The following is a 26,286-nucleotide window of genomic DNA, read 5'->3' as shown; positions in this document are numbered from 1 at the left end:
ACCTTGCAGCTGCTTTGAGCTGGCCAAATGTAAACTCACCGCCTTAACTAAAAGGAGAATGTGAGCATTGGCTGAGCTCCGAGACTTTCTAAATGCATCTTGGAACGAAAAGAGAACAAGTTGTTCTGTTTCTAGGCTCCACTAGAAGCCAACCCCGCTCCACGGATGAGAACTGGGATGTGCACAGGAATGGAATGCAATTTCTTCACTAGTTTTCCCTGAGGGGGGGGCGGACCCGGGCTCTTCTACAAACTTCTGCCTTCATGATATAATGTAAAACGCTTTTCTTCCACTGAGCCCTTACGCAAATGCACTACATTTAGGCAGGCTCGAGCCTCTTCCGTTTCAAAATTAAAATTAAGCCTCGGACTACTGATTCTAGCCTCTTACTTTTCCAGCCAATGCATTCTAGCACTAACAAGGCACACACGAGACACATACGAAAGTTGTTGAAAATGGACTCGCCTAGGCTGATTCACCACAGTAGCTTCATTTACACCATGTTCCCATGAAGTGAGTGGGTGATCAGGACAGAAGATAGGAGGTGTTCTCCTTTGGAGGTACATTTCGACTTCGGGGGCTGGAGAGACAAACACATCAGCTTTCATTTTAGAAAAGACAAAAGACCACGTCTTTAGGTCTTTTGATCTCAGGGAAATGATGGTAGCCCTCCTTCTGACAGTCTTTTAGATCTACAAGGGGTTTCGTGCTCCTCCTCATATCATTCAATCCTCGCCACAACTCTGTGCACCCACATTTCACAGCCTTGAAACTTTCGCTGAAAACTTTACCAAAAAACAAAACGAAACGGGAGATAGTTGTTGCAGAAGAGTTACTGGGTTTTTTCCTTGTTTTGCCCTATGCGGTTTACTTTGCTGCTTTATTTCTTGTTACTTGGTTTCTACCTGTGATTCTCAATTAGCTTGCTATTGTTCTCCATTCTTTTTTAAGGAATCAGTTGTAAGCCGCCTTGCGACTCGACTGGAGGAAAGGCGGCATATCAACAATCGATTTATTTATTTATTTATTAAGATGAAAGAAATAACCTCCTTCAGCCCCCCGCCATAGGCTGTTACTCTCTTTTGTGTGCCTCGATTTGGAAATGTCTCTTGCCAGGGTGGCCTTTTTCTTCCATTACCTCAATTATTGAACCTGGTTTGGCAGCCACAATTGTAAATAAAGCCTTAGGCTGCCATCCAGCCCACATTTAACTGGGATGAAGTCTTACTGAAGCCACTTGTGGTTAGGCACGCCTAGCATTGCCCCTGAAGTGGAGTTAACTCGCTGCCTTTGCTCGGGTTCCTCGTTCGTTGTACTGGCGCCCGACCAAGGAAATCTTATTGGAATTATCCTGCGACTTTGAATCGAACGATGAGTTCGTTAATCAATTTAAATCGGATATAAGGGAACGAACAATCGTTCTAAAGACAAACTTGTTATTCGTTTTTAGATGGTGTGGATTTGTGGAGCAGCGGGTATTGGCTTAGGAGAGACATACCCCCTGTTTAAGATAGAAGGTGCTCTTACCAATTACATATTTTTATAAGTACCTGAGATTTTCAAAAGTAGCTTTCGATTAATCTGGACTAAACTAAATCGACCAAACGTTGCAGCCGCGTACCTTAACCTTGCCCATCCTTTTCCTTCCTTTGCCCTCTTATTCTAATTTGAATTAGAACAACTGTCTCTTGCTCCTTGCAGATAAGCAATCAGAGTAAACTGGGAGGAGGGCGTCTTGCCAAATATTTGTACTACCACCACACATGGGCGTAGCCAGGATTTTTGGGGGGGCAGGCCTTTTGTTAGGGGGGCAGAACCTCAGTTTGCTACATATTTTTTATTGATTTTTATTGATAGGGGCAGTTGCCCCTCCCCGCCTTGGCTACGCCCCTGCCATCACTGCCAATCTGACCTTCCTGCTCCGATCCCCTGGTCTCCGGAAGTTCCTGCCGGGCCTTCCATACAGCGCTTTACAAACCAAAGTTTAGCGTGTTAGCTCTGGACCCCAACAGATGTGTATTACACCATCGTCTTTTGCTGCTGTTCAGTTATTGCAATTGGTATATTATCACTTTACGTCGTATTTCGCTACGGGGGAAATCGGGGCAAGTCAAACGCCTAAATATGAAGAAAAAAAACCTATAGCTAAACTAAAAGTCGCATTCCACCCTATCGGGTTAACCACCCAGGACCAGAGGAGAATTATTCCAAGACCGTCGCTGTTATTCTCACCACGAAGCGCAAGTCCGGGCTTTGTCGACCTTCGGACAAATGAAGTTCCGTTTGGTTACGCGGCAGTCCTTTATCCCTGTAACTTTTTAGTGGGGAGAGGGCCGTGGAGCGATGCATTCTTTAGGGGGCGCTGATGCAACAGAGGACAGGAAACCTAGTTCTGTGGGGGAAATTGAACATCTTTAGAAGATAGGCTTGGTTTACATTTCTCTGGCAGGCTAAGCAGTATGGCCCTGGATTTTGCACTAAAGTAACCGCACTCCTTGATTGCTCAGCTTTGGAGCCACACACACACACACACAGAGAGAGAGAGAGAGAGAGAGAGAGAGAGAGAGAGAGAGAATGAATCCTGGCCCCAAAGCTGACACACAGAGAGAGAGAGAGAGAGAGAGAGAGAGAGAGAGAGAGAGAGAGAGAGAGAGAGATGGTTATGTTAAGGCAGGGATGCCAATGCAGTGCCCTCAAGTACCACTATCATTGACCATCAGCCATGCTTGTTGGGGCTGATGGGAACTGTGGATAGTCCAAGGTCTGGAGAACATCACCTTGCCTACTCCTGAGTTAAGAAGAATATGCGAATATGCAGTGTGGTCTAGAGGTCAGAGTGTTGGACACCTGAGGAACTGGAGTTCAGATCCCATCTCAGCCATTGAAGTCATTGGGTGACCTTCGGCCCGTCACTTACTCTCAGCCTAACCTATCTCACAGGGTTGTTGTGAGGATATAATAATATAATTTTGTTATTTATACCCCACCCATCTGGCTGGGTTCCCCAGCCACTTTGGGCGACTTCCGACACATATAAAAAAAAACCCTTCAAACATTAAAAAAACTTTCCGATACAGGACTGCCTTCAGATGTCTTCTAAAAGTTGTGTGATTGTTTATCTCCTTGACATCTGGTGGGAGGCCGTTTCACCGGGAGAGAGGAGAGCTATGTAACCCACCTCGCGCGCTTTGGAGAAAAGGTGGGCGATAAATGGAATAAATAAGTAAATATTTCCCCTTGGCCTCAGCCTTGCAGGCGAGTTCTCCTTATTTGTGAGCATAATTCCACATAGAGAACCTTGGGGTCAACAGCATCAAGGGAACTAGTGTCTGCCCATCATCAGCGTTCAGATTTTCATGCCTTCCTTCCGACGCAGGCAGGCACGCACAGCCATCACCACAAAGACAATCCTTTTCAAAGAAAGCCTATTCACACGTTCAGCCCGCCAGTCGTCACGTGCCGAATGTGATCAAAGGACGATGCGGGTTGGCATGAAAATGCGCCGGTTCTTGATGACTTGGGAAAAACCTTGGGTCTCTGAGGTGACAGAAAAGTTCTTTTCTGCGGGAGTTAGATTTGTGGCAGGTTCCTGGGCCACACACGCAGTTCGAGACGGGGTCCTTGCTCCCATGATGAATATGCATGTGTGAATGAGCCCACCTCGGGGTGTTGGAGGGCAGCCTGTGGCAAAACAAGCCGGATTTCCCTAATATGTGCACCTAATATCCGAACGGGCGGGGGGCGGGCATTGCCTTCAATGGATATGAACTTTGTCCTCGATCAATCTCATGTGGTGTGTTTGGGATGATCCCACGTGGTTGGTGGGTCGATCTTGACTTGACATCCCATTCAGGTTGCAGTTCACAGTCTCTCCCATCCCTAGTCGAGCCAGTGGCCCTACTCTAGAGCAAGTCACATTGGGACAGTGAGAAGCTTTCCTTTCTGCTCTTGCGAGGGAGAAAACTTGGATGGTCCTCTTTTCTTTCTGGAAAAGGAAGAACGGAAGGCCAGAGCCGGGAGCCGCTAGGTTGCCAGGGCCAGAAGCCCCCTGCCAATTTTCTAACGATCTAGGAACCGACATCGTAAGCAAAACAAGGAGCTCGGCGATGGAAAGGCAGAGGCCCACTCGCCTCTCAGCCCACCCAATTGATAAGCCGCCACTTCGGACAAGCCAGAAAGAAAAATGTCTGGCAAAGTGAAAGGCCGCCGTTGCAGCGCAGAGGAACCCAAAAACAAAGTTTGCAGACAGCTGCGTCCTCGTACCTCCTCCTGAAAATTGCCTTAAAACTTCTGGTTGGTCCTGTGTGTTGAGCTTGGGACGGGGGCGGCTGTGTCCCCTTTAGAGAGCTGTGTGAGGGGCAAAAATAACCCTCCCTCTTTTTAAAAATGGCAATAATAATAATAATAATAATAATAATAATAATAATAGTACCCCGTCCATCTGACTGGGTTGCCCCAGCCACTCTGGGCGCTTCCAGCAAATATAAAAACATAAAAGAACATTAAACATTAAGAAAACAAAAAACCTTCCCTATACAGAGCTGCCTTCAGATATGTGATGTCTTCTCATCAACAGAAACACACACACATCCAAGAAAAGCCTATTAGGCAATACTTTAGAATAGCCTCAGTGTCTTTTCCCAAACTTTTTGGCCTGTTTTATGAAATCATTTTGGACTGCGAGACAAAGAGATACGCTGAGGGAGCAACTCTTTAGGCTCTACTCGGAAGAAAGACACAGTAAGTCCAATGGTGCTACTCTCAAGTAAGCGTGCATAGGATCGAAGCCCTTGCTCAGTTTTTCTTGGCTTCGTTATACCGAAGAGCGTCAAGCTGACGGAAAGCTTTTCGGCCACTAGATGTCGCTGGTGCAGTTCAAATGAGCCGTGCTTCACCTGCGCTAGCCGAGCACTTGGGGGGGGGGGGAGTTTTTCCAAAGCTTTGCAGAACATAAACATTTGATTTGTAACAGATCGCATTATCATTTCCTGAAAAGAAACTTTTTTATTTCAGGTTTGTGTGTGTGTGGAGGGATGCTTTTGGGGTGTTTTGAAAGAATTAAAATAGTTTCCTCTCTGCTTCTATGGAAGCTTTGGTTCTGGTTGGTATCCGGGGTCTGATCTCCAGCTTCGCTCTCTTAATACACGTCCAATACACGTCCGGCATAAGCCTCAATGGCGCTTACCGCCAGATAAGTGGGTACAGGATTGCAGCCACAAATGAGTAAATTTAAAATAAAATTAAAAAACCACCAACCACCGTTCGTGGTCTCTAGAAATATTCGCTCCCCTAGCAGGCAGAAAAGAAAGATCCGTGCATCCAGGTCCTTTCCAAAGAAACGCGCGCTACTGTGAACGTAAGAAGAAGGCGAAGACTCCAAAGCTATTGAAACAAAACAGACAAGACCTTCTGCAATTCTCCCCTATGTGAATAAATAATTGGGACCGTGGGGAGTGAAGCTGGAGACCGAGAGCTCAGCAAGCTCGATTCTTTGCCCAAATTTCCGATGCTCGTGGGTGGGTGGGGACAGCGGGTAGGGGACTCGGGCTCCCTCTAGTCCTAGGAAATGAGGGTTGTGGGGAGGGGGCGCCTGGGAAATCACGTGGGCAGGAGGGGGGTTCGGAGAGCCAGGGCTCCCTCCCCCGCCCTCCCAAAGTGTGCTCCCACCACCACCGACGCCCGCTCTGGCTCCCCCGCCCCTCCTTACCTCCCCACGTTGTTTAGCGTGCCTGGGGACCAAAGGCAAACAGCCGCGAGCCGGTCCTGGGAAAGGCTCCAGTGACGAGGAACATTTTTTTGTTGTGGTGTTAAGTGCTCGGGCATTAGCAGCCCGAACACGTAGAAAAGGGCTAACATCTGCGGTTTAATAAAATGCCGGCAAGAAATTATAGACTTGTTCGTTGTAAACGAGAGACAAGGGCTTGGCTGATCAGAGCCATCTAGTACGCACACGCACACAAAAAAAGGCAGGTTGTCGTTGTTGTTTGGGGGGGGGATGCTTGTTAACAAGGATGCAAGGATTTGAAGAGACATAAAAGGAAGATGTGTTAGTTTAATGCAACAACCGCGTGGTCTTTTTCCTGATTTCGGTCGATTTGGAACACTCAACTCTCGAAGTTTTCAGATAAAGGCAAACTGTGATGACATGGGAGGCTTTTAAAACAGGTCTTGGACAAAGTGTCTAAAACTTTGGGGGTCGCTTTCAGATTTGCACAGAAATGTTCTATCTTCCTCCGCCCCAGTTCCTCTTTGTACAGGTTAATCCACTCCCCCCCCCCCCGCAAATAAAAATTCACCCGCACGCGAATGAAGCTTAGCACCCTCAGAGGACATGCAAATCAATGGGACTTTTGCGCGTGTGACTTCAATAAGCCCATGATCTCAACCCACATGAAAAGAAGTGAAACCTCTAGGGCTAGGCCAACCTAAGGTGTTTTATTTGGAAATGTTAAATATCTTCTTCTTTTTTCAGAAGAGAAATGGGAATTTGTGTTTTAAAAACACCAGAAACGTTTGCATCCCAGAATTTCGTTAACTTCGAGGGAATCACGCTGAAAGAGCCCATGAAGGTACTTTACCTATAAAACCGTTTAATAAAAAGAACAACAATAATAATACTATTTGGAAACCCTTCAGAGTTCCAGCCCTCCTCTTCTTTTCGCTGAGAAAACCTCAGTTCAGACCAACTTCCAAATCTTGCAAAATGTGGCTAAAACACTGCCTAGTGCTTTTTCTTTCCAGATTGCAAATAGAACTGAAGGAGCCTCATAAGAACAACCTGGCCCCAAGCGAAATAAAATAATTTTCAAGCTGCATTTGTTTTTGTTTTTGTTACATTCTACTCCTATACTGTTTTAGTTCTGTGTTCTTATGCTTCCGAATCGCGGGAAATTAAACCGAGTTGCAATTTTACGGTCAAACATCTCACACAATGAACTATGGGAATTGTAGTTTTTACAAAGACTCTAGAAAAGACAGACCTGCCTAAGAATTTTCCCCAAGTTCACCAACCGAACTATAATTCCCAGAGCTCCTTGAGCGGAATCGTGCCCATCAAAGCGGTAGCGTGGATGCGGCTTACGTGCATGTGCACCTGTATGCTAGGGGTAACAGGGCTTTGCTTAACTGCCCTATGAAATCTGTACTGTATTCGGTCGCCTTTTAAAAATGGGTAAGAACGTCAAGTGCCTGTATGCGCGCAAAAGAGTGTGATGGCGTGATTTAAAGCATCGACACTCAGGGTTTAACCTCCCTTCCCAGCCAGCAGTCCTACGAGTCGTTAGAACTCCTGAATAAGACCAGAATATCTTTCTCTCCCCCTTCCACCCAAGCAAGTGTTGTTGCTGTCGCTGTTGTTATTAAACTTCGCAGATCCATGCCACAGAAATGGGAGGGGCTTCGTACAATCAGATCTGTAGATCACGTCAAGTGTTAACAAACCAAGGCAACTCCAAAGCAAATATTGTGATCATTGTTATTTAGGAGCCCAATTTAAGGAGGAATATTAACATGGATGTGGGGTCCTTCTCGGTGATTGGCTGTAAGGGGGAAAGGATAGGGACCTTTCCCTGTAGGTGGCGTCCTTTAGGTAGTGACTAGACGAAAGGCGCAGAGGTGTAGTCAAATCATTTCCCTTCCAATACACACCAGAGAGAGAGGGAGACAGAGAGAGGGAGAGAGACAGAGATTTAGTTGTTACAGAAAGGGCGGAAGGGTGGGTGAAAGTCATCGATCGCTCCCCAGCAAAAGTATGTTTCCCCCTCACGTGGTTACAAATAAAAACTGTTTGAATAAATAAGGTTTTTACCCCCTTCTTCATCCTGAACATTTTGTTGTCAAAGTGTTAAATGTTCCCGTCATTTTTATTCAAACACTAACATGATTACGGCCAATTATATATTCACCAGTGTTCCTTAGTTTAGAGTAATTGTACTTGTCACTAATAAAACAGACATAATGGATCGCTCCTGCTCTGGATTTTCAAGCAATTTTCTGTAATTTGATTTGAATTATACTTTGTAGCTTTTTAAAAATATATATATTTTCTAATCCTATTCGCTGGGAAATTGCCGCTCCGTTCCTTTGGGGGGGGGGGGAAGGAACATACACGTCCCTAACATTTATAAATAGAATTCAGCCCTTGGGGGGGAATGGGGGGTTAATGTCCCCCCTTTAAAAAAAACCCCTCTCCACCTCACACACTGAGATTTCGAAATCCGAAAGAGAAGCGCACGAACAGGTTTGTTTTTGTTGGGTTCAAAAAAGGAGAGCGAGTAAAAGGCGCAAACAGAAAATATTACATGCCTAATCATATGGGGTGACTATTGTAATGGGTTTGTTGTTCCTCATATTCTTCAAAACATAAGAACATGTCGAGACAGGCAGTTGAGGGCTTCTTTTTAAATATATATTTATCAAGGGAGAAGGGGTATACACACACACTGCTACAGGAAAATATAACGCCAATTACGTTCCTCGAAGCAATTAAGCTAATTATCTACATACTGTTCCTATGTTCTTTTTGGAGTCGATTACACAGGTAACGACCAACAGTGACTTAACTCTCTGGAGGCGCAAAGGCTCGATCCAGAGATCCCGGCCCTATGGCTTTGTCGTGGGCATCCGACGTGCCAGCAAACCAATCCAATGGGCAACTAGGGCATTGTTCCAAGTGGCCTTCTGTGCGCTTCAATGGGACTTGCGCGCCCGCCCCCTTTGGCTTGGTCCGCTTGCAACTTTGGACTATTTATGTCATGGATTGAGCTAACTATACCCCCCCGCGCGCGCGCAAAAAAAAAGCAGATTTATTTGGTGCCGGGTCCATCCGCTTTGCCCAGCCCTAGGAAGACGAGACGCACCATTAAGGCTGCGATCCTATGCATACTTACCTGGGAGTAAGCACCTTTGGATGCTATACGGCTTACTTCTGAAAGGACACATGTTTGGATCTCTTTGTATTACAAACAACACACACACGCGCTCCTGGGTTTTCCCGAAGGCTGGTAAAGGAGAATGCAAAACCCGCCTTTGTAGGACTACCCTGAGAACTCTCTAGGTCCTGGATTCTGAGACTCACAGCTTCCAGCCTTCTTGAAGAAACCATCCAGTAGAAGGCCAGGGCACCGAGGGCATTTCTTTATTGTTTGTGCCCAGGACCTGGGATTCAGAGGTAGACTTCCTCTGCACCTAGAGGTTCTATTCCGCACCCATAAGCCATGGCTAGGCCCTTCCGCCACAGATTTCTCCAACCCTTTGTTCAAGCCATCCAATCTTCTGGCCGCTTTATCTTTGTTATACACGCGGGTGGACATTTTACCCTGATGGTCCCTAACATCCACCGTTTTAAGGCGGGGAGGGGGTGACAGCGGGAGAGAGGTGTCTTCCTGGCAAAGTTTGTATTTTACTACTAAACCATCAGTCTCAGCAGGTGGGAAAGCCTCTCTTCTTCCTCCTCTTCCACTGCGGAAGGATAGAGGCATAACAGACAATTTTTTTCCCTGCCTCTAGCCCTATGTACACTGACGTGGACGTCATTAGACACACTGGGCCTTAATGCTGAGTGAGGTTTCTTGCCTTTCTTTACCCAACAGGGAAGTGATGATCTGCGATCGAAACCGATTTCGTACCAACCGAGAGGCGGCCGTCGAATTCGACGGCGCACCGACTCTGCCTGCGTCGGTGTTCTGGCAACTCTTTCTGGGAAAGAGACGGAGGTTTCCGCATTGGAAACAGAAACACGCATGTAAACGAAGGGACTACTTTAACCCCAAGTTAACGTCTGAGCAAGGGTGAGGTGGAGTCAAAACCCTGAACGACTCCTTCGCGTCGGGTTTCCACCCATAAATTCCTTCCCTACCAACCATTAGGTTCTAAGTCCTCATTTATGAACTGTGGAGCCAGAAAGTGGCTGGAATAATCTCCCCCCTTGTTGCTCTGTCCCAGACGCTCCTATACAGAATTCAGTCCCTCTGAATTAATAAAGACTAAATGCAGACTTAAACGGCGTTCCAACGAATGGGGATAAAAACACGGCGCTTTGCAAAGCGGAGCGGCGACGCTTTCAGTCTGGATCACAATTCCATCCCCGATGCTTTTGCTCCTCAGCCAATTTAATTTAGGGTAGCATGTTAGTTAGGAGTTGGTTACGCTGAGGATCGGGTGCAAATTCTCGTGATGAGGTTTCAACACTTAGAGCTAGTCAGGCTGTCTCAGAGTTTTGACATCTATAGCTAACGCACCATTTCTCAAAACAAAGGGAGTCAACGAGGAGTACTCCGCCCGCCACACATACACAGATTAGTATATATCTCAGTAGGGAAAGCTAAGCACGTACGAGCAGCCTCACTGGAAACAACAGTTCTTACTTCCGAGTAAACATGCACAGGATTGCAATGCGCAATCCTTTTTAAAGTCTTCAGTCATACACCGCCCAACCTTTCTTAGTCCAAAGTTGTGCTAGAACCAGGGAGGCTTACTTTAAAAAAAAAAGTTTTAAGGGTGAGAAATGAGCGAAATGTAAACGATGTTTTAAATGATTTATAGACACAACGCAGAAAGAGAAAAAGGGAGGGAGAGAGAGAAGAAATATCAATACCCCCAAGGATCGCTTTGTTTTACTTGGGTTTCCCGGGTTACAGGATAATGTGGTCCTGGAGTTGCACTTTGTAGGACGATCTCGAAAATAATAATCAATAATGTCCCACCCTCAGTGTTTGTGTTGATGTGCGTGAGAGAAACTGTTGGTATAATTGGCACGCTAAATAAATCCAAATACACAAAGGATTCTGGAGAACTCTGGATCTCTCTTCCCAGGCGTCAGTGCCCAGAAGGAAGGGCAGACTACAGGGACTTTATCCACCACTAGACGTAATGAGTGGCAAAAGAGGGAGGAAAGAAAGTGGAGCGTGGGTGGCGGAGGCGGCGGGGGAGTCTGCAAACTTTCCGTTCTCATCCGTAGGAGGGCAGAAGAACTTCTAGGGCAGACCTTTCCTTTCCTCCCTCCCTCCCGTTCTTGTTTTTTAAGATTTTTTTTTCCCTTGGAAATCCCAAAGCAAAACAAATCGCATTTCTCCCACTGAGAGGGCGCGAGAGTGGGATTTTTAAAAATTCCATTTTTAAAGTCACATTCAGAAAAGATCAAGCTTTGTGTGTGGAAGTCTTGCTGGAACCGTCCAAGGAAGGAAAAAAGAAAGACAACAAAAAACACACACACATCAAAAAACTACCTGAACGCCCTCTTTGTTCTAAAGTGCCCTGGACAAGTTCGTTTAACTCTTTGGCATCCTCACTTCCCCGAGGGTGTTCCCACCCGAAGGCAGCCCAGGCCACCCCGAGGCAGGCCCCCAAGCAGACGCCCCTGGACGGCTTCAGCCTCCCTCCGTCCATCGCCCGAGGCGCGCAAATCGCCTCTTTCCTCTCTTGGCATCGCCAACCTAGGGCGCCCAAAGAGGGCTTCAGTGAAAGAAAGGAAAGCTGGACGAGTGTTGTGTTGTCTTGTTTATCTGCACGCATCGCGACACTCCCTTGCTTCGGAGCCCGAGCAGCCACAAGCTCGAGGAAAATGGGATCTCCTCTGCCCAGTTTTCAAAGCAAGATCAAAACAGGTTCTTTAATTCGGAGTTGCTGCACTCCGGAGAGGTGGGGAAAGAACGCTTCGCTCTCGAGCTTCCGCTACTTGGCATGGAGAGGCTTAACCCGCTACAGGAGAGGTCCCTAATGGAGCTGTGCGTCCGCCCCGCCATTTTCGCAACAACTTTTCCTGTACTAGTGCGTCGTCACCATCCTCAGCTCCTGACAGCAGAAATTCTGCGGAGCAATAGAACCGACGCCAGAGACAAATGTTTAGAACTGGGCCCCAATGATTTCCATACAATTAAATCGGTTTTGGTTCTGGATGGGGGAAGAAAATAGCCACACCTTATGAGTTGTTGTTGTTGTTTAAAGGGAGGCGTTAGTGTTTGCCAACATGGAAAATTAAAACTTCGTATTTCTCATGCTCCAGAAAAGACGGTTTTAAAAAAGATTGGGCGACTGCAACTCAGTTAGAGATGCCTCCAGATTTGATGCCTTAAAATTATTGTTATCGTTTATTATCATGAGACACTGTCATCTAATATTTTGGTCATTTTGGATACCAGAGATTTAAAAGGAAACTTTAAAAACTTTTCCCTGAGTAGATGTGCATTTGCTAACTAGCCACGGTTTGAAGTACAGACTGAACTTCAACTTCTTCTTCTTCTTCTTTGGAATAGTTCTCCTTTGTTATGTATATTGCCTCCGGAATCAGTTGGAGCGGGGGGCGTTGTGGTTTGGTTTTTTTAGGGTTTTCATAGTGATATCTAGCGACCCAAAGTTTGACTGAAATATACTCAATAGAATTCGTTTATGGAAAACATTTCACACGATCTATATGACTCTTAGGAGATGGAGGGCCCAGTCCCATAGCAATAAGTCGCACACATGGGTTTGCCATCTACTTTTACTGTTCACAGAACAAAAAATAATAATCTTAAAATGAAAGGGATACAGTTGATCGCCTAATCCTGCCATCTGCTCCAAAACAGGATTTGCCGCGCATTCCCTAGAAATCCTCAAGAAGACGCAGAACTGTACACCAGAGATCCGTGATTCCCATGCCCACAAAACATTTGCCAAAAGAACGCTCACCCTGGAGGGCAGATTTGGCTAGATCTCTTGGCATTAAGTAAAATACACACACAGGAATACACACACCAGTACATTTGTGTGTGTGTGTGTGTGTGTGTGTGTGTGTGTGTGTGTGTGTAAATATTTCCTGTTTCTCCTACAAATCTAGAAGGGTCTTTCCCAACCAGGCACGCCATTTACTTGTTTTTTAGGTTTCTAAAAAAAATAAAAATAAGCAAATAGGAAGCTTCGACCGAAAAACGAATGCTTTAATATTCACACCCTTCGACGTAAATGTTGCGACACCGTGGCGCCCCTCCAGGCAGAGAATTAGCGCGTTGACGCCGTTCTTCGTGGGTAGTAGCTACAGCCTTACATTCCCTCGCTGCCTCGTTAGAATTGCAAGGGAGTTTGCGGAATGCCCTCGTAGGTTCTGGAGCGCGCCCGCCGTGGGAAAGTTTGATCACCCGGTCTCTGTCGCCGCCTCCTCTCCCCCCACCCCTTCCCTTAACCCTCACAACATCAAGAAACGCGTGTTGAACGTACACACACGCACTTTGACTGCCCCAGTGTTGGGGTGTTCTCTTTTACTAGCGATCCAGACACTTCGAACTCTGCGCCTGTGAGGTTGGAATGGAAGCAACCCGATGGACGGTCGATCCCGGCGCGCGTCTCTTTTCGGAAGAGAGAGCGAGGGAGAGAGCTCTGCGTGACTCGGCAGCTTGCGACGTTCCAGTGGATCCGAGAGACCCAAGCGATGACGCCAACCAAAGGCATCCTACCCGCCCGCCCCCGCCCTTCCGGAGTCCACGGCTGCAATATTTGCGCGCTTCCTTGGGAGTAAGCCAAGGAGTAGCGTCGCGGGGGACTTACTTCCAAGGCAGCGTGCAGAGGACCGGTCTCGCAGGAGGACCCAGACCCCATTCCCCTGGTTCGGGATTGCTTCTCCAGAACTGACTCTAGAAACCTTAGCATTTGCGCCCGGCCAGGACTAAGTGTTTAACAGCCAAAAGCGGGCGCGGGGGGGGGGGACAGAGATGGGTACTTAGTAGCCAGTGAAGTCAAGTGGTCGGGACAGGAGAAGGAAGGCTGCGGCGCTGAATCCGTTCCCCTAGTTTCGCTCCCAAGAGGGCCGCTCGCGCGGTCCTGGGCGCCGCGTGCGCCGCCGCCACCTCCTCCTCCATGCCAATGAGCATTAGTCATCCGGTGGGAACTTGGTGTTCCATACAGCGCTAGCATTAGGGGGAGTTTCCCCGAAGCCTGCTGGAGGGAAAGTCTGTCTGGTGGGCTACCCCCCCCCCCAAAAAAAAACCCACACACCCTAGAATTGATTTAGAATCTATTCATTCTCAACCCCCACCCCACCCGCCACCGGTTCCCAGTGCCCACGTACCTGCTTGGAGAGAGATGTACAAAGAGTTTCCACGGTCTCTGGAGGCCCCTGGGATCTCGCCAGCGTCTCCTCTCCCTCCTCTGTAGAAGACAATCCGGAGAAAACAGTTCTCAAGCTCCAAGCACACTCTTTCTTTCTTTCTTTCTTTCTTTCTTTCTTTCTTTCTTTCTTTCCATCTCAGCCTAGGCTCTCTCTTCCACCGATTTTTTTTAAAATTATATATATATACATTAAAACAATTTTTTTTTGCTAAGGGTTTCAAGCAAATTTCTTCGTGCCACAATGTTATGATGGAAGGGATGCTGAAATGACAGGCCCCGTAGACGCTTGTCTTCTTAATCATGTGCTTCTCTTAATTTAGTTTCAGCGCCGGGGCTTTGGGGTGTGTGTGTGTGTGTGTGTGTGTGTGTGAACGCGCGCACCCGTGTGCGCGCCACGAAAGGAGAAGCCGCTGACAACCTGCGGCTTCCTAATGAGTGACGAGGCAGGGCTGCGGCGGCAAAGTAACACTTCCCTGGTGTGAAGACCTCTTACTGGGAAGTTTAGTTCACTACTGTTCTCGCCAACCTAATCGTAGAACCTGTAACCAAAACCCGCAGAAGAAGCCTACAACACGCTAAAGAGGGAAACTTCTAATCACTAGATGTTCGCGCCGTTCCCAGCTGCTAAGGGTGACACCAGAGTTGGCGAGGGAGGCAGGAGACCTCTCTGACAGCAGAGATGGGGGAGACGTTTTTTGGAGGGTGGCTGCACAGTCCTAGCTCTTTCTCTATGTGTGCATCTTGCCGTCGAGAAATCATTCTTTCTTCCCTGTCTAGGTTAATATCTAGCTAACGTCCCCCACCACACTCGTGGCTCCAATCATCCAACTATCTCCTTTGAATTTCCTTTTTCTTTCTACCTCGCTGGCATCTGCCTCTCTCATTTCCGTGCGCGCAACCACCCTTCCTTGTCCACCTCATCCCCTCTAGTTCCTACGTTTCTCGGTGTAGTCAAGAGTAAGTTGGGAGGCGAGCTAGCCTGGGCAGAGCAAGGGTTTCTCTCCACCTAGGACCACGTCTAAGTACTAGAAAGCATCTGTTTTGCGTCCAGAAGGTCTCAGGTTCAATCCCCGACATCTCCAGGTAGGACTGGGAGAGGATCTGTGTCTAAACTGGAGATACTGAGCTAGACTTTGTAGAGGGACGTTTCCTATGTTTACTGTAGTTTCTTGGTTCTTCGGATCACCCCAGTGACACCACAGCTTAGGCTACTCAAAGCCTTTAGCAAGGAATTTAAGAAGCCTTCCCAAGTTAAGTGCAATGGAATCCCATCGTCTAACGCCTATCTTGACCCAGGGCAGTCTCTGCCACCCTTTGGGACCTCCACACACTAACAGTTTGCAAAGTTGGCTGCTTACACATTGTACATTTTAAAAACACTGTTGTCCCCAAAGAATTTTGGGAACTGTAGTTTGTTAAGGGTTTGGGGCAGGGCTTTTTTCCAGCGGGAACTTGCCAGAACTCCTTTTTGGCACCTCTCAGTTGGGCGCCATTGCCATTATAAGAGAACAAGGGAGGCATTCATGGTGAGTTCCGGCACCTCTTTTTTTCTAGAAAAATAACACTGGTTTAGGCATTTGTTAGTCTGTTATGGGTAAGCTACAGTTCCCAGGATTCTTGAGGGGAAACAAGGAACTTTAGGAGCATGGCGTACGAGGCCCACTGAATTCCATGGGACTTGCTTCTGAGTTCTGTATAGGATCGCACTGTCAAGCAGAGCAATGGCGCTATCTCATCATACTTTCGAATCAATTTAGTGTAGATAGGGTGATGGGTTTTCTGAAGACCTGGCCTTCCAGATTCATTTTAATTTCACCAAGACCGTGTGTGAAGAACCCTGGAAGTCAGTAGAGTAGGCTAGGAGAACTGTGTGGGGATTAAAATCCGTGACCTAAAACCTCCTAATTGCAAAGTGGGTTTTGCTTCCCTTTGGACCATAATAAGCAGGCGCACGGAGTAGTCTCCCGTTCCAGAAAATCAATATGGGCAGCTGAAGGGGCGAATCCGCATCTCCAAGAGTTAAGGGCGGGAGCAGTTGTTGCCTTTTCTGTTGCTTTCTTCTACCCGCCATGTTCGTTTGCTTCGGATCAAGCATCTGCTATGTCGTTCTTCTTCACAGGCACATTCTCAGACTTGACGGGAAAGTCTCTTTTCTAGACTACCCCAAAGAGTCTGCAGATTCAAGAGCTGCGCTCTGCATCTCTCGTCTAGAGCGAAGAGCCATACAAACTCCAGACGTCTTAGACCAGGAAGGATGAATCTGTGGCCTTCCAGTTGCTGTTGGACTACAACTCCCACCATCCCTGAGCATTGGCCTCGGAGGCCAGGACTTGATGGGAGATGGAGTCCAGCAACATCAGGAGGCCCGTTGCTTCCCCAATACCCGATACCAAAACCTCCAGAGCCTTCCATCGGCTGTGGGACACAGATGCACTTCTGGTTGGGTTAGGAGGACACACACAAATGCCGTATTTGGTGGGAATTTTGTTGTTGTTCCTCTTAGGTCTTTGCAATGAAAGAGGGCGCGCAAAATAACAGGCAAGGAGCATAGCAACCAATCTTAGGGCTCCATTGCTTTTAAATGAGAAAGACTTAAAGGGCCGGTTCGAGTCCTTCATTGAAATCGATGTGACTCAGTCATGTAAGAAGTGAGCCCCTTTGAGTTCAATGCTTAAGTAGTTGCAGGATTGTAGCGCCAGGGTGCTTGACTTTGGCTCCCATCGCCTCCCAAGATAATGCGAATTAATAATTCCTGCTGCATGTCAAACTCTCTGAGTGATGAAAGGAGGAGGGGTGTCTTTGTACCTTTTCGATTCAAGACCAAAACTGGGGCGGGGAAAGGAGTCCTGATCCTTCCTGGTGTTTGCGCCTGGGCAGCAGCCAGAGGAGTGATCCTTGGTTTCGCCCAGATTTATCAACCCCTGCACCTGTGACGCGAGGCTTTCCCATTTAGTTGGTGGGTGAGTCTTGGCGTCACAGCCATTCGCCTGTGACTGGCGTGCGTGATCAGTGGGAAATAAAACAGGCATTGTAGCATCGCAACCTCAGAGTCGTGGCTGGAGAAGGGGACCTTTGGGAAAGGGCCCCTGCTCTCTTTCCGGAAAGAGAGATCCACTAGGCTGGCCACTAGGCTAAGCTGACGAGATTCCTGCTTGTATAGACTTTTGCTCCATTCGGCGCCCGATCCAGAGGGCAGTTAAGGATGGCGCACAAATAGTGTAATTTTTTTGGGGGGGCCGTTGGATCTGAATTGAAATCCGACCTCTTGACTTTCATTTTTTCGTGCAGGAGAGGTGGGGGACAGTTGATAGGTCATCTATTTAATGTCCATAATTTTGGAAGAAAAGGGATTTAACTTGTCAAACATTGACCAAGGCATAACTACTGTGGGCCGGCGGGGGCGTTCTGCTACTGTCTTTGTTTGCTTTTCTTTTGTGTGTTTTCCCTGCTTCATTTTCACGCCGGATCCCAAGGCGGTGTAAACGCAGCTCTGACCTAAGGAACACCTCGGAGCATTAAATTTTCATCAGGCGATTTGGTGTTACAATAAACAAACTTTCTCCTTCCGTTCTGTTGCAGAGCAGGGGCTTTGTTGGAGGGGGGGACCATTCCATGTTAACAAACAATGCCCACGTCGGGCACTTTGTGTATTAAATGGATCAAAGAGCTTTGATAAGGCACAATGGCCCCGATTGTCAAGACCTGATTGAGTTAATATCATATCAGCAAATTCGACAGCCAAAGGAATCGGTTGCTCCTCTTTGTGTTCCACAACCAGCGCAGATTACAAATTTTAATGATCCGAAAATGTTTGGTATACAAAATCATGCTTATTTCAGTATTAGCAAAAACACAAGAATTTTTGCAACACAAACACCCAGCTGTGTCTATTTTAAAAGCAGTTCAATGACAGCTTGCACTTATGAGCATGCAATCAGCTAATTTCGCTTTTTTCCCCCTTCTGTGTTAATCAACACTTTCCTTCCTGCATATCATATAGTATAGTTGCTCGACATCAGTAAATGTTTACCTAAGCTGTCCTTTCTCCAGAATTCGATTTCAGAAGGGAAAAGGCGATTCAGGGGGAAACCGTGGTTTAAAAAATAAAAATAAAAAATGGTGCACCAACTACCATAGAGTAGTTGGTAGTAGTAGTAATAATAAGAATAAGAATAAGAATATATATTATCTAACTTTAAGACAGTCCTGCAACAAATAGTTGATTTCATTGTAGTGATGTATGTTATTGAGCAAATAATATATTATATTTTGGAAAATGCAATCCCTTACTCCTTTTGGGGGGTTGTTTTGGTTGCTTATAATCCCTTTCATCTTTCCCACACCTCCCCCAGCCCACTAACAACTGCCTTTTGCGAGGTAGTGTATATAAATGCCAGTGAGGCAAGGTCATTCGAGGTTACCCCAATCCACAAAAGTCACGGCATCTCCCAACTGATAGGGTTGTTTCCCCCTCCCCCTCCCTCTTAATGTTGGGATCGACAACCACCCCTTTTAAGATATTCCGTGGTATGTATATCTTTTTAAAAATCGCAATCACTCTGCACTTGCAACAATGTACGTGGAAAGTACTGATGGTGTGATGTGGATTAAATACAAACTAATGGCACAACTTTGCTTTAAATTTGATCCGGATATTCCCCGCAACGCCCACCCCTGGTGACATTTTGCTCTCTGATTTTTGGTCGTCCCCCCGCGCAACTCATGCAGCAAAAGGCTGCATGTCTCGCGTCTGCAGAATGGAGAGGATTTAATATGGATGAGTAACAATGAATTATCCTCCCCAGGAAATCCTCGCCGAAAGCTCTCCTCTTTCCGTTTCTATTAACTAAAAAAAAGGGGGGATGGGACCAAATCGCGGGACAAAAGTAGCCCGTTTATCTCCCACCCCCATCACCTAACTGGTCTCTTTTTTTCCCTCCCCTCCCACCCCCCAGAAACCCATTCCCACCAAGAATAAAAACAGCAAACCCCACATATAAAATGCAAAATAAAAAAGAGAGCAGAAAGATCCCAGAAAAATAAAAACAAAAACCGATGCACGGCATTTGGCATGTATTCGTTTCTGTTTCCACTGCGGAAGACAGATCATACATAGTTAGAATTATTTTTTCTGGCTTAAATTAAAACGCATTTTGTCCTCCTGAGAGGGTCCCAAACTGGCTCCTAGCTTGTATTTTAAAAGAAACACCTGAGGTTCTGCTCACTTCTCGAAAAGCAAGCCCCCGTTGCCCAAAGCGGATCTCAGTCCCGGGTAAACCTGCACAGGACCCGTCCGCGCTGGCGGGGGCTAAGGTTAAGTCGGTCCAATTCCCCCGGTGAGCAGAAAGCGACCGGGAGTCCCTGGAAAGCGGCCCGAGAGCCGAGGCCGCAAAGCCTTGTCAGCCAGCCGGTCGCCCGCCCCACCTGGCGCTTTCCCTGCGAGGAAACATGCACAGGACCCGGGGGCGAGAGGGAGCGCGCGCGCGGATCCGCGGGTGAGAAATCACAGCGCAGCAGAGGCAAGATTCGCGGGTGGGGAGGAGGGCAGAGAGGGTTGCGGGAGGAATGGGGGGGGGGGGAAACGAAGATCGATTACCTTGGGTGCATTTGCTATTATTATTTTTATTTATGGCCTTTTGACCCCCATCACTGCGGAAATGACACACAAAAACCCAAGGAAATCCCGAAGCGCCCGCCGTTCTCTCTGGACGTCGTTCATCCTCCCTTTCCCTGGCTGTCCGTCCGTCCTCAGTTCCGCTTCCGAGACAGGCCGACGCCAGGAGGAGCGCAGGGCCTTCCCCGCGCCCTCGCAAATCCACTCTCCCTCCGGAACCGCCTCCAGGACAGCCGCCTTTGCCCTCGCCCGCCCTGGCCGGCCCTCCCTCTTCCGGTATTTCAGGCGCAAAGCAAGCCAAGGAGACCCAGCTCGGAACGAAGCCCTCTTGGAAGCAGGAGGCCTTTCCCGCTTCTGCCGCCGCCCTCCCCTCCCTCCACAATCCCAACGTCCCATAAATCGGCTCCCCCGTGAGGAAGAAAATACCACGAAGAAGCCAGAGACGGAGAAACAGAGAGAGAGGCCTACAAAATCCTGCCTCAGCCAAGGCACCACGGCGGTGGGTTTGCGCAAAGTAGTGCCTCTTTCCCCCTCAGCCACCATTTCCTCTTCCCTCCTCTCTGCTCCCCTGACAGGAAATAAAAATAAATAAATATTTTAAAAAAGAAAGCGTGTGAGAATAGATATCTATCACACCCAGCCATACATGGACACCTATAGACAGACATATATATATATACATATACACACATATATGGAGAGAATGGTTTTTATGAGGAAACTGGTGTGTGTGGATTTGAGGGTGGGGTGTTGCCAAGGAAAAGGAGGGAGAGGGGGGATTCAGAGGAGGGGTAAAAGTAACCTGCCGCGGTGATGCGCCTGTCCCCTTTGGTATCCCTGCGCTGCCGTCAGGGCTGCGAAAGGGTGAAAGGGAGGCGGCGAAGGAGAGAAAGCGCGAGGGGAAGAGGAGGAGAAAGCGCGCCGCCGATTGGCCGACCGCAGGGGAGACGTTCCTGTACGCCGCGCGCTCTGATTGGGCGGCCGGTGGGAAAGGTTAAACCAAAAATTTTTTTACAGCCCTAGTGTGTGTCTGTAGCTCTGAAATTAATTGTAGCTAAAGCTGTCTCGGCTGCTCTGATCCACAGCCCCGGCTGCCGGTTTCCCCCCCGCCCTCCCTTGCTCGGGTGGACTAGGGGGGCTCCAGGCACCATGAAGTAGTTTTGGACAGAGGGGACTCGGGGTTCCGCTTTTTTCAAGGGGGGCGACCATCTTTTCCTCCCCTTTGGAAAGCCCCCCTTTTACCCTTTCTTTTTCCTCGAGGGGGGGGGGAAACCTTTCCGCGCCCCCCTTTCCTCCCCCACCCGCCCGTTGCCTTGGCTTTCCTTGCCTGGCTGCTGGGTCCCTCATCTCTTTTTTCCCTTCCTTTTCCCTTGCTGCTCCTGCGTCCTTGCTACATGCCTTGCCAAGCTCGGGAGCTGGTGGTGCAAGTGCCTGGCTGCTGCTGCTGCTGCTGCTACTCCCGCTGCCTCGCTCCTCCTGCTGCTGCTGCTGCTGCCCATCGCTGCTCCTCAGCAGCCTCCAGCCTTCCTGGACGGACCGAGCAGCGCCCCCCATCATCATCACCAGCGCCTGCGGCCACCACCACCTCTTCCTGCCGGCTGTGCAACTTTCCCCCTCCGCCTAGAGTGTGATGTTGGACATGGGCGATAGGAAGGAAGTGAAAATGCTGCCCAAGTCGTCCTTCAGCATCAACAGCCTGGTCCCCGAAGCCGTCCAGAGCGACAACAACCACAGCCACCACCACCACAACAACCACCACCCGCACCACCACCATCACCACCACCACCACCATCACGGCCAGCAGCAGCAGCAGCAGCCGCCCCAGAGGGCGACCCCGGATGAGGACGACGACGAGGAAGAGAAGAACCAGCTCCTGCTGCAGCCCCCCGGGGTGGGGGTCGGCGTGGCGGCCGCCGCCGCCGCCTCTGGCACCGCCGCCACCTCTGGCCCCATGGAGGTGTCCAAGGGGGACCTCTTGGGCGGCAAAGGGGAGCCCGGCTCGGCAGGCGAGCTGGACGACAACAAGGAGAAAGGAGCGGCGTCCGAGGAGAAAAAGGGCCCGTCGGAAGGGACCAAGGACGGCGGCAGCGACGGCGGGGGCAAGGAAGGCGAGAAGAAGAACGGCAAGTACGAGAAGCCGCCGTTCAGCTATAACGCGCTCATCATGATGGCCATCCGGCAGAGCCCCGAGAAGCGCCTGACCCTCAACGGCATCTACGAGTTCATCATGAAGAACTTCCCTTACTACCGGGAGAACAAACAGGGCTGGCAGAACTCCATCCGCCACAACCTCTCCCTCAATAAGTGCTTCGTCAAGGTGCCCCGGCACTACGACGACCCTGGCAAAGGCAACTACTGGATGTTGGATCCTTCCAGCGACGACGTCTTCATCGGAGGCACCACGGGCAAGCTCCGGCGGCGCTCCACCACCTCGCGGGCCAAGCTGGCCTTCAAGCGGGGCGCCCGCCTCACCTCCACCGGCCTGACCTTCATGGACAGGGCGGGCTCCTTGTACTGGCCCATGTCGCCTTTCCTGTCCCTCCACCACCCGCGGGCCAGCAGCACTTTGAGCTACAACGGGACCACGTCGGCTTACCCCAGCCACCCCATGCCCTACAGCTCCGTCTTGACTCAGAACTCCTTGGGAAACAACCACTCCTTTTCCACGTCCAACGGCCTGAGCGTGGATAGACTCGTCAACGGCGAGATCCCCTACGCCACCCACCACCTCACGGCCGCTGCGCTGGCCGCCTCGGTGCCCTGCGGCTTGTCGGTGCCCTGCTCCGGCACCTATTCCCTCAACCCCTGCTCCGTCAACCTTCTGGCGGCGGGACAGACCAGTTACTTTTTCCCTCACGTCCCGCACCCGTCCATGACTTCGCAGAGCAGCACCTCGATGACGGGGCGGGCCGCCTCGTCGTCCACTTCGCCGCAGGCGCCCTCCACTCTCCCCTGCGAGTCCCTCAGACCGTCCTTGCCCAGTTTTACCACGGGACTGTCGGGTGGACTTTCTGATTATTTCACACATCAAAATCAGGGTTCTTCCTCCAACCCGTTAATACATTAACCTCCAAGGGGAAGTCAAGAGACTGTAAGTGAACATTTTAACCACCTTTACCTTGTAAATGCTAATGGAGCGAGAGAGCGAGAGCGAGAGCGAGAGCACGAGCGAGCGAGCGAGAGACTTAAAAAATGAGCAAAACAGAAAGGAGAAAAAAAAATACTCACCCAGGAAAAAAAAAAAGTCCAGGTATTTTTTATTAAGTTTCTTCCCCCATACCCTCTAACCCCCATTTTCTGTACGTTTGTTCAAGTCTTTAGGGTCGTTTCTTATTCCAACCAAGCGAGGCGAGTCAGCAAATGTGCAAAAATAATAATAATGATAATAAAATCAGAAGGATACATTGTAGACGATGCAGTTTTGGGAAGGGTTTAAATAAATAAATAATATTAATAATAAGATAGTAGAAGGTATATCTAAACTATTGACTGCTTTTTTGGCCGTTTGGACTCCGCTTTGACACCGGTGTGTTGGGGTTGTTGTTTTTTCCCTCCTCACGCCGACCCACCAGATTTTCCATGTTTGCAGTATTATAAGTTATCATGGATGTGATGGTGGGTGCAGACCATGAGAGTAAAATTAAAATTTAATCATGATGATAATAAATTGATGAACGCCACGATGCAAAGTGTCATTTGCGTGGTGGAAGCAGAACAATTAGGCAGAGAAACTCAATAATTGCATTTTGGCCCTGGATTCTTTTGTTCTCTACTCCCTCCCCCTTTTAAAAAAAGAGCCAATTTTCTCCCCCCTCCCTTTTTTGTTTTCCTTTTGTTTACTTTTAGACCAAAGATTGGGTTTTTAGAAAATGCACTCAGTGTACGAAATGTTTTTTTTAAAAAAAAAATAAAATAAAATACAGCAAATCAGAACAAGAAGGATATCATTTCAGTTTTGCAGCACTGCCCGTTCAAATGAATCCGAGGGGACAAAAATTCATGAATTGCCTTCAGTTTGTGTTGTGTATATTTTGATGTATGTGGTCACTAACAGGTCACCTTTATTTTTTTTTAAATGTAGTGAAATGTTAATACCTATTGTACTTATAGGTAAACCTTGCAAATATGTAACCTGTGTTGCGCAAATGCCGCATAAATTTGAGTGATTGTTAATGTCGTCTTAAAAAAAAATCTTGATTGTGATACTGTGGTCATATGCCCGTGTTTGTCACTTACAAAAAAAATGTTTACTATGAACACACAGAAATAAAAAATAGGCTAAATTCATATATACTCGATAGTTTTTTTGTCTTTTTTAAATCAAGAAGTTTTAGCATCCAAAGGACTTTTAAAACAATAGGAAACTGAAGCTGACCCATAATGTTAGGCCCCACCTCTCAATTGCTCCATCTGCCACAATACCAGAGAGCAAATCTGGAGTTTAATGTTTAAGAGAACTGAAGAACTTCCCCTTTAGTTCCGCTTTCAGAATCTGACCCAATAAGAATAAAATACTCGTAGGTGTGTGAGAGTGGTGTTTTTTAAAAAATGGAAAATTTGGCACATGTTGCCTTGAAAACATACTTGATTACTGTTCTACGAGGGAAGGTTTTCGATAGTTTGTGTTGTGCTCTTTTGCGTTTGACTTATTCTTGGAAGGGCTAGTGGTGTAGCAATGCTGGGTTATTATTTAACAACAACCTTTACATGGTCATTTGAATGCGTGCAAGCTTGCATTCCACTCCTGGCCGTTTGCATTTCTCTTTCAAAGAGTCCAACAAGCCGCTCCAAAGCACACTGCCTTGGAAGCCCTTGACTTTTAAGAGCCTCATTCCTCAACGTATTTGCCCGAAAGTAAATGCAACGGCCAGGCCTACATCCGAGTAAACGTGTTTTGGATGGGGCTGTGCGTTTCAGGGGTGGGATGGCGGGTAGGAAGACGGCCTTCCCTCCCCTCTTTCTTTTCTATGTGCCTGCGAATGTGTGCCTAAGTTACGGGTGTTCTGCGTGTGCGTAGCTCCACAAACAGCTCTCGCTGCTTCATTTTCTTGTGTTTTCAAAAGCGGGGGGCTGCTTGCCTTCTATATAGGTATATATAATATCTAAGTCCTGGAAAAATTATATTTGTCGTCCCCCCCCTTCCATTTAAAAATGAACTGCACTCGCGTGCGCCCAAGTTTTGATGGAAGGAATCGCTGGAGGAAATGAAGGGTAGGGAAGGAATACAGCAATGATGTCATGGGTTCTGAGGTGATGTGCAGAATTTGCCTTTTGACGAAGTGCACTGCACTGGGATATATATATATATATATATATATATATATATATATATGAATGATAGAAGGATAGATATAGAGTTCCACTGAAGCCCAAGTGTCTGCTTGACGTAAGGAGCATAAGTTTTCTTCCTGCCTGGCCGTTCCGTTTGCTTTTCGCTTTGGGCTGAAGGGGTGGCGTGGCAGCGAAGGTTGGGGGGGGGGGGTTGTGTGTGTGTTTTTAAGGCATCCGGTTTGGGGAAGAATTTCGGGAGAAGGAGGGCAGCGATTCTTGCCAATCGCTTCAGAAAACCCGGTGCAGAGGGTTTCTCGGCTAATTGGATCCCGCAGCGAGTCCTTAGAGGACAAGTTGTTCATTTGTTACAATTGTGTAGTCGGCAAGGGGTTCGGCAGTAATGCAATAAGCCGGCTCCCTGCTCACAATGGGGGGATGAAAAATAATCTCTTTGCTGGAGATGCTATCGCCAAACGCTTTAAAGAGGATCTCTCTCTCTCTCTCTCTCTCTCTCTCTCTCTCTCTCTCTCTCTCTCTCTCTTAAAAAAGGAGTTCTCCTCCCCCCCAGAAGGAAAAAGGAGAGAGAGAGAGGAACCAGGGGATACTTTAGGCGACGGATAGGAGAAAATGTTGACATTGCTGGGGAAAAAGGGGGAGGTAGGGGTTTGCTGAAGAGTTGATGTTCTTCACGAAGGAAAGAGGGATGGAATGATTAAGGAGTAGAATTAGGGGTGTATGTGAGTGTAGGGGAAACCTGGGGAAACCTAGCCACCCCCAAGTTCTCCCAACTCTGTAAAGAAAGTGACTTGGCTGGGGTGGAAATCGCAAAGGACGTTCTATTGACGTGCCTAACTCCAGCCTCGGGTTATGGGGAATCGTTTGCAAAGCCGGAAATCACAGAAATATTGGGCGACAATTAAAAAAACAAATATCCTGAAGTTAACAAAAAAAGAGGGGGTTTTTTGGGGGGGAGAGTTGCAGGAACAGGTTATTCTGTAGACTTCCGGTAATAATAATAATAATAATAATAATAATAATAATAATAATAATAATCTGTGCCGATTCCAACATGGAGTCTGTATCCTTTGCCAAAGCCGAGCAAACGAGGAGAGGCGTCTGGTGGTGCATCTGACAAAGGGGCCGATGTATTATTTAACACTTGCCATGGGTTGCATATTGTGGGGAATCCAGCAGCATGAATTAAACCTGCTATTTGCAGTGGCACTGGCAAAACAAAATAAAAAACAAAAAAGACGGGCGGGGGAGGAATCCAAAGTCTGACCTGATCCTGCATTGGAAGTGTGTAGAAGTGGGGACAGCAG

At 48.0% G+C, this 26,286-nt stretch overlaps 1 protein-coding gene and 1 long non-coding RNA gene across 4 annotated transcripts in view; one reads left to right on the top strand and one right to left on the bottom strand.

Moving 5' to 3' along the window:
• The window catches only part of LOC310846729, a 115,926-nt gene extending 101,007 nt beyond the window's left edge, over window positions 1-14,919 (bottom strand). The window contains exons 1-2 of one of the 2 annotated variants that reach the window (XR_014565525.1): window positions 14,039-14,919; window positions 466-580 (exon numbers count right to left, since the gene is read on the bottom strand). This is a non-coding gene — a long non-coding RNA (uncharacterized lncRNA). Of the gene's footprint in view, window positions 1-461; window positions 581-14,038 lie in introns of both variants that reach the window. The other variant, XR_014565526.1, reaches the window with a different exon arrangement.
• Window positions 14,920-20,495: 5,576 nt separating this feature from the next.
• The window catches only part of FOXG1 (forkhead box G1), a 51,845-nt gene continuing 46,054 nt past the window's right edge, over window positions 20,496-26,286 (top strand). For both annotated transcript variants that reach the window (XR_014565408.1, XM_083743583.1), the window contains exon 1: window positions 20,496-22,784. Coding sequence is in view for 1 of the 2 variants with exons in the window: in XM_083743583.1 (XP_083599709.1) it covers window positions 21,324-22,760 (1,437 nt within the window). In the remaining variant the exon portion in view is untranslated. The remainder of the gene's footprint in view (window positions 22,785-26,286) is intronic.

Source organism: Podarcis gaigeae, assembly GCF_964106915.1.
Source record: "Podarcis gaigeae genome assembly, chromosome: 1".
In the NCBI taxonomy this organism is placed as follows: Eukaryota; Metazoa; Chordata; class Lepidosauria; order Squamata; family Lacertidae; genus Podarcis; species Podarcis gaigeae.
Note: the sequence above shows the minus strand (reverse complement) of the source record. Positions and strands in the feature narration are given on the sequence as shown.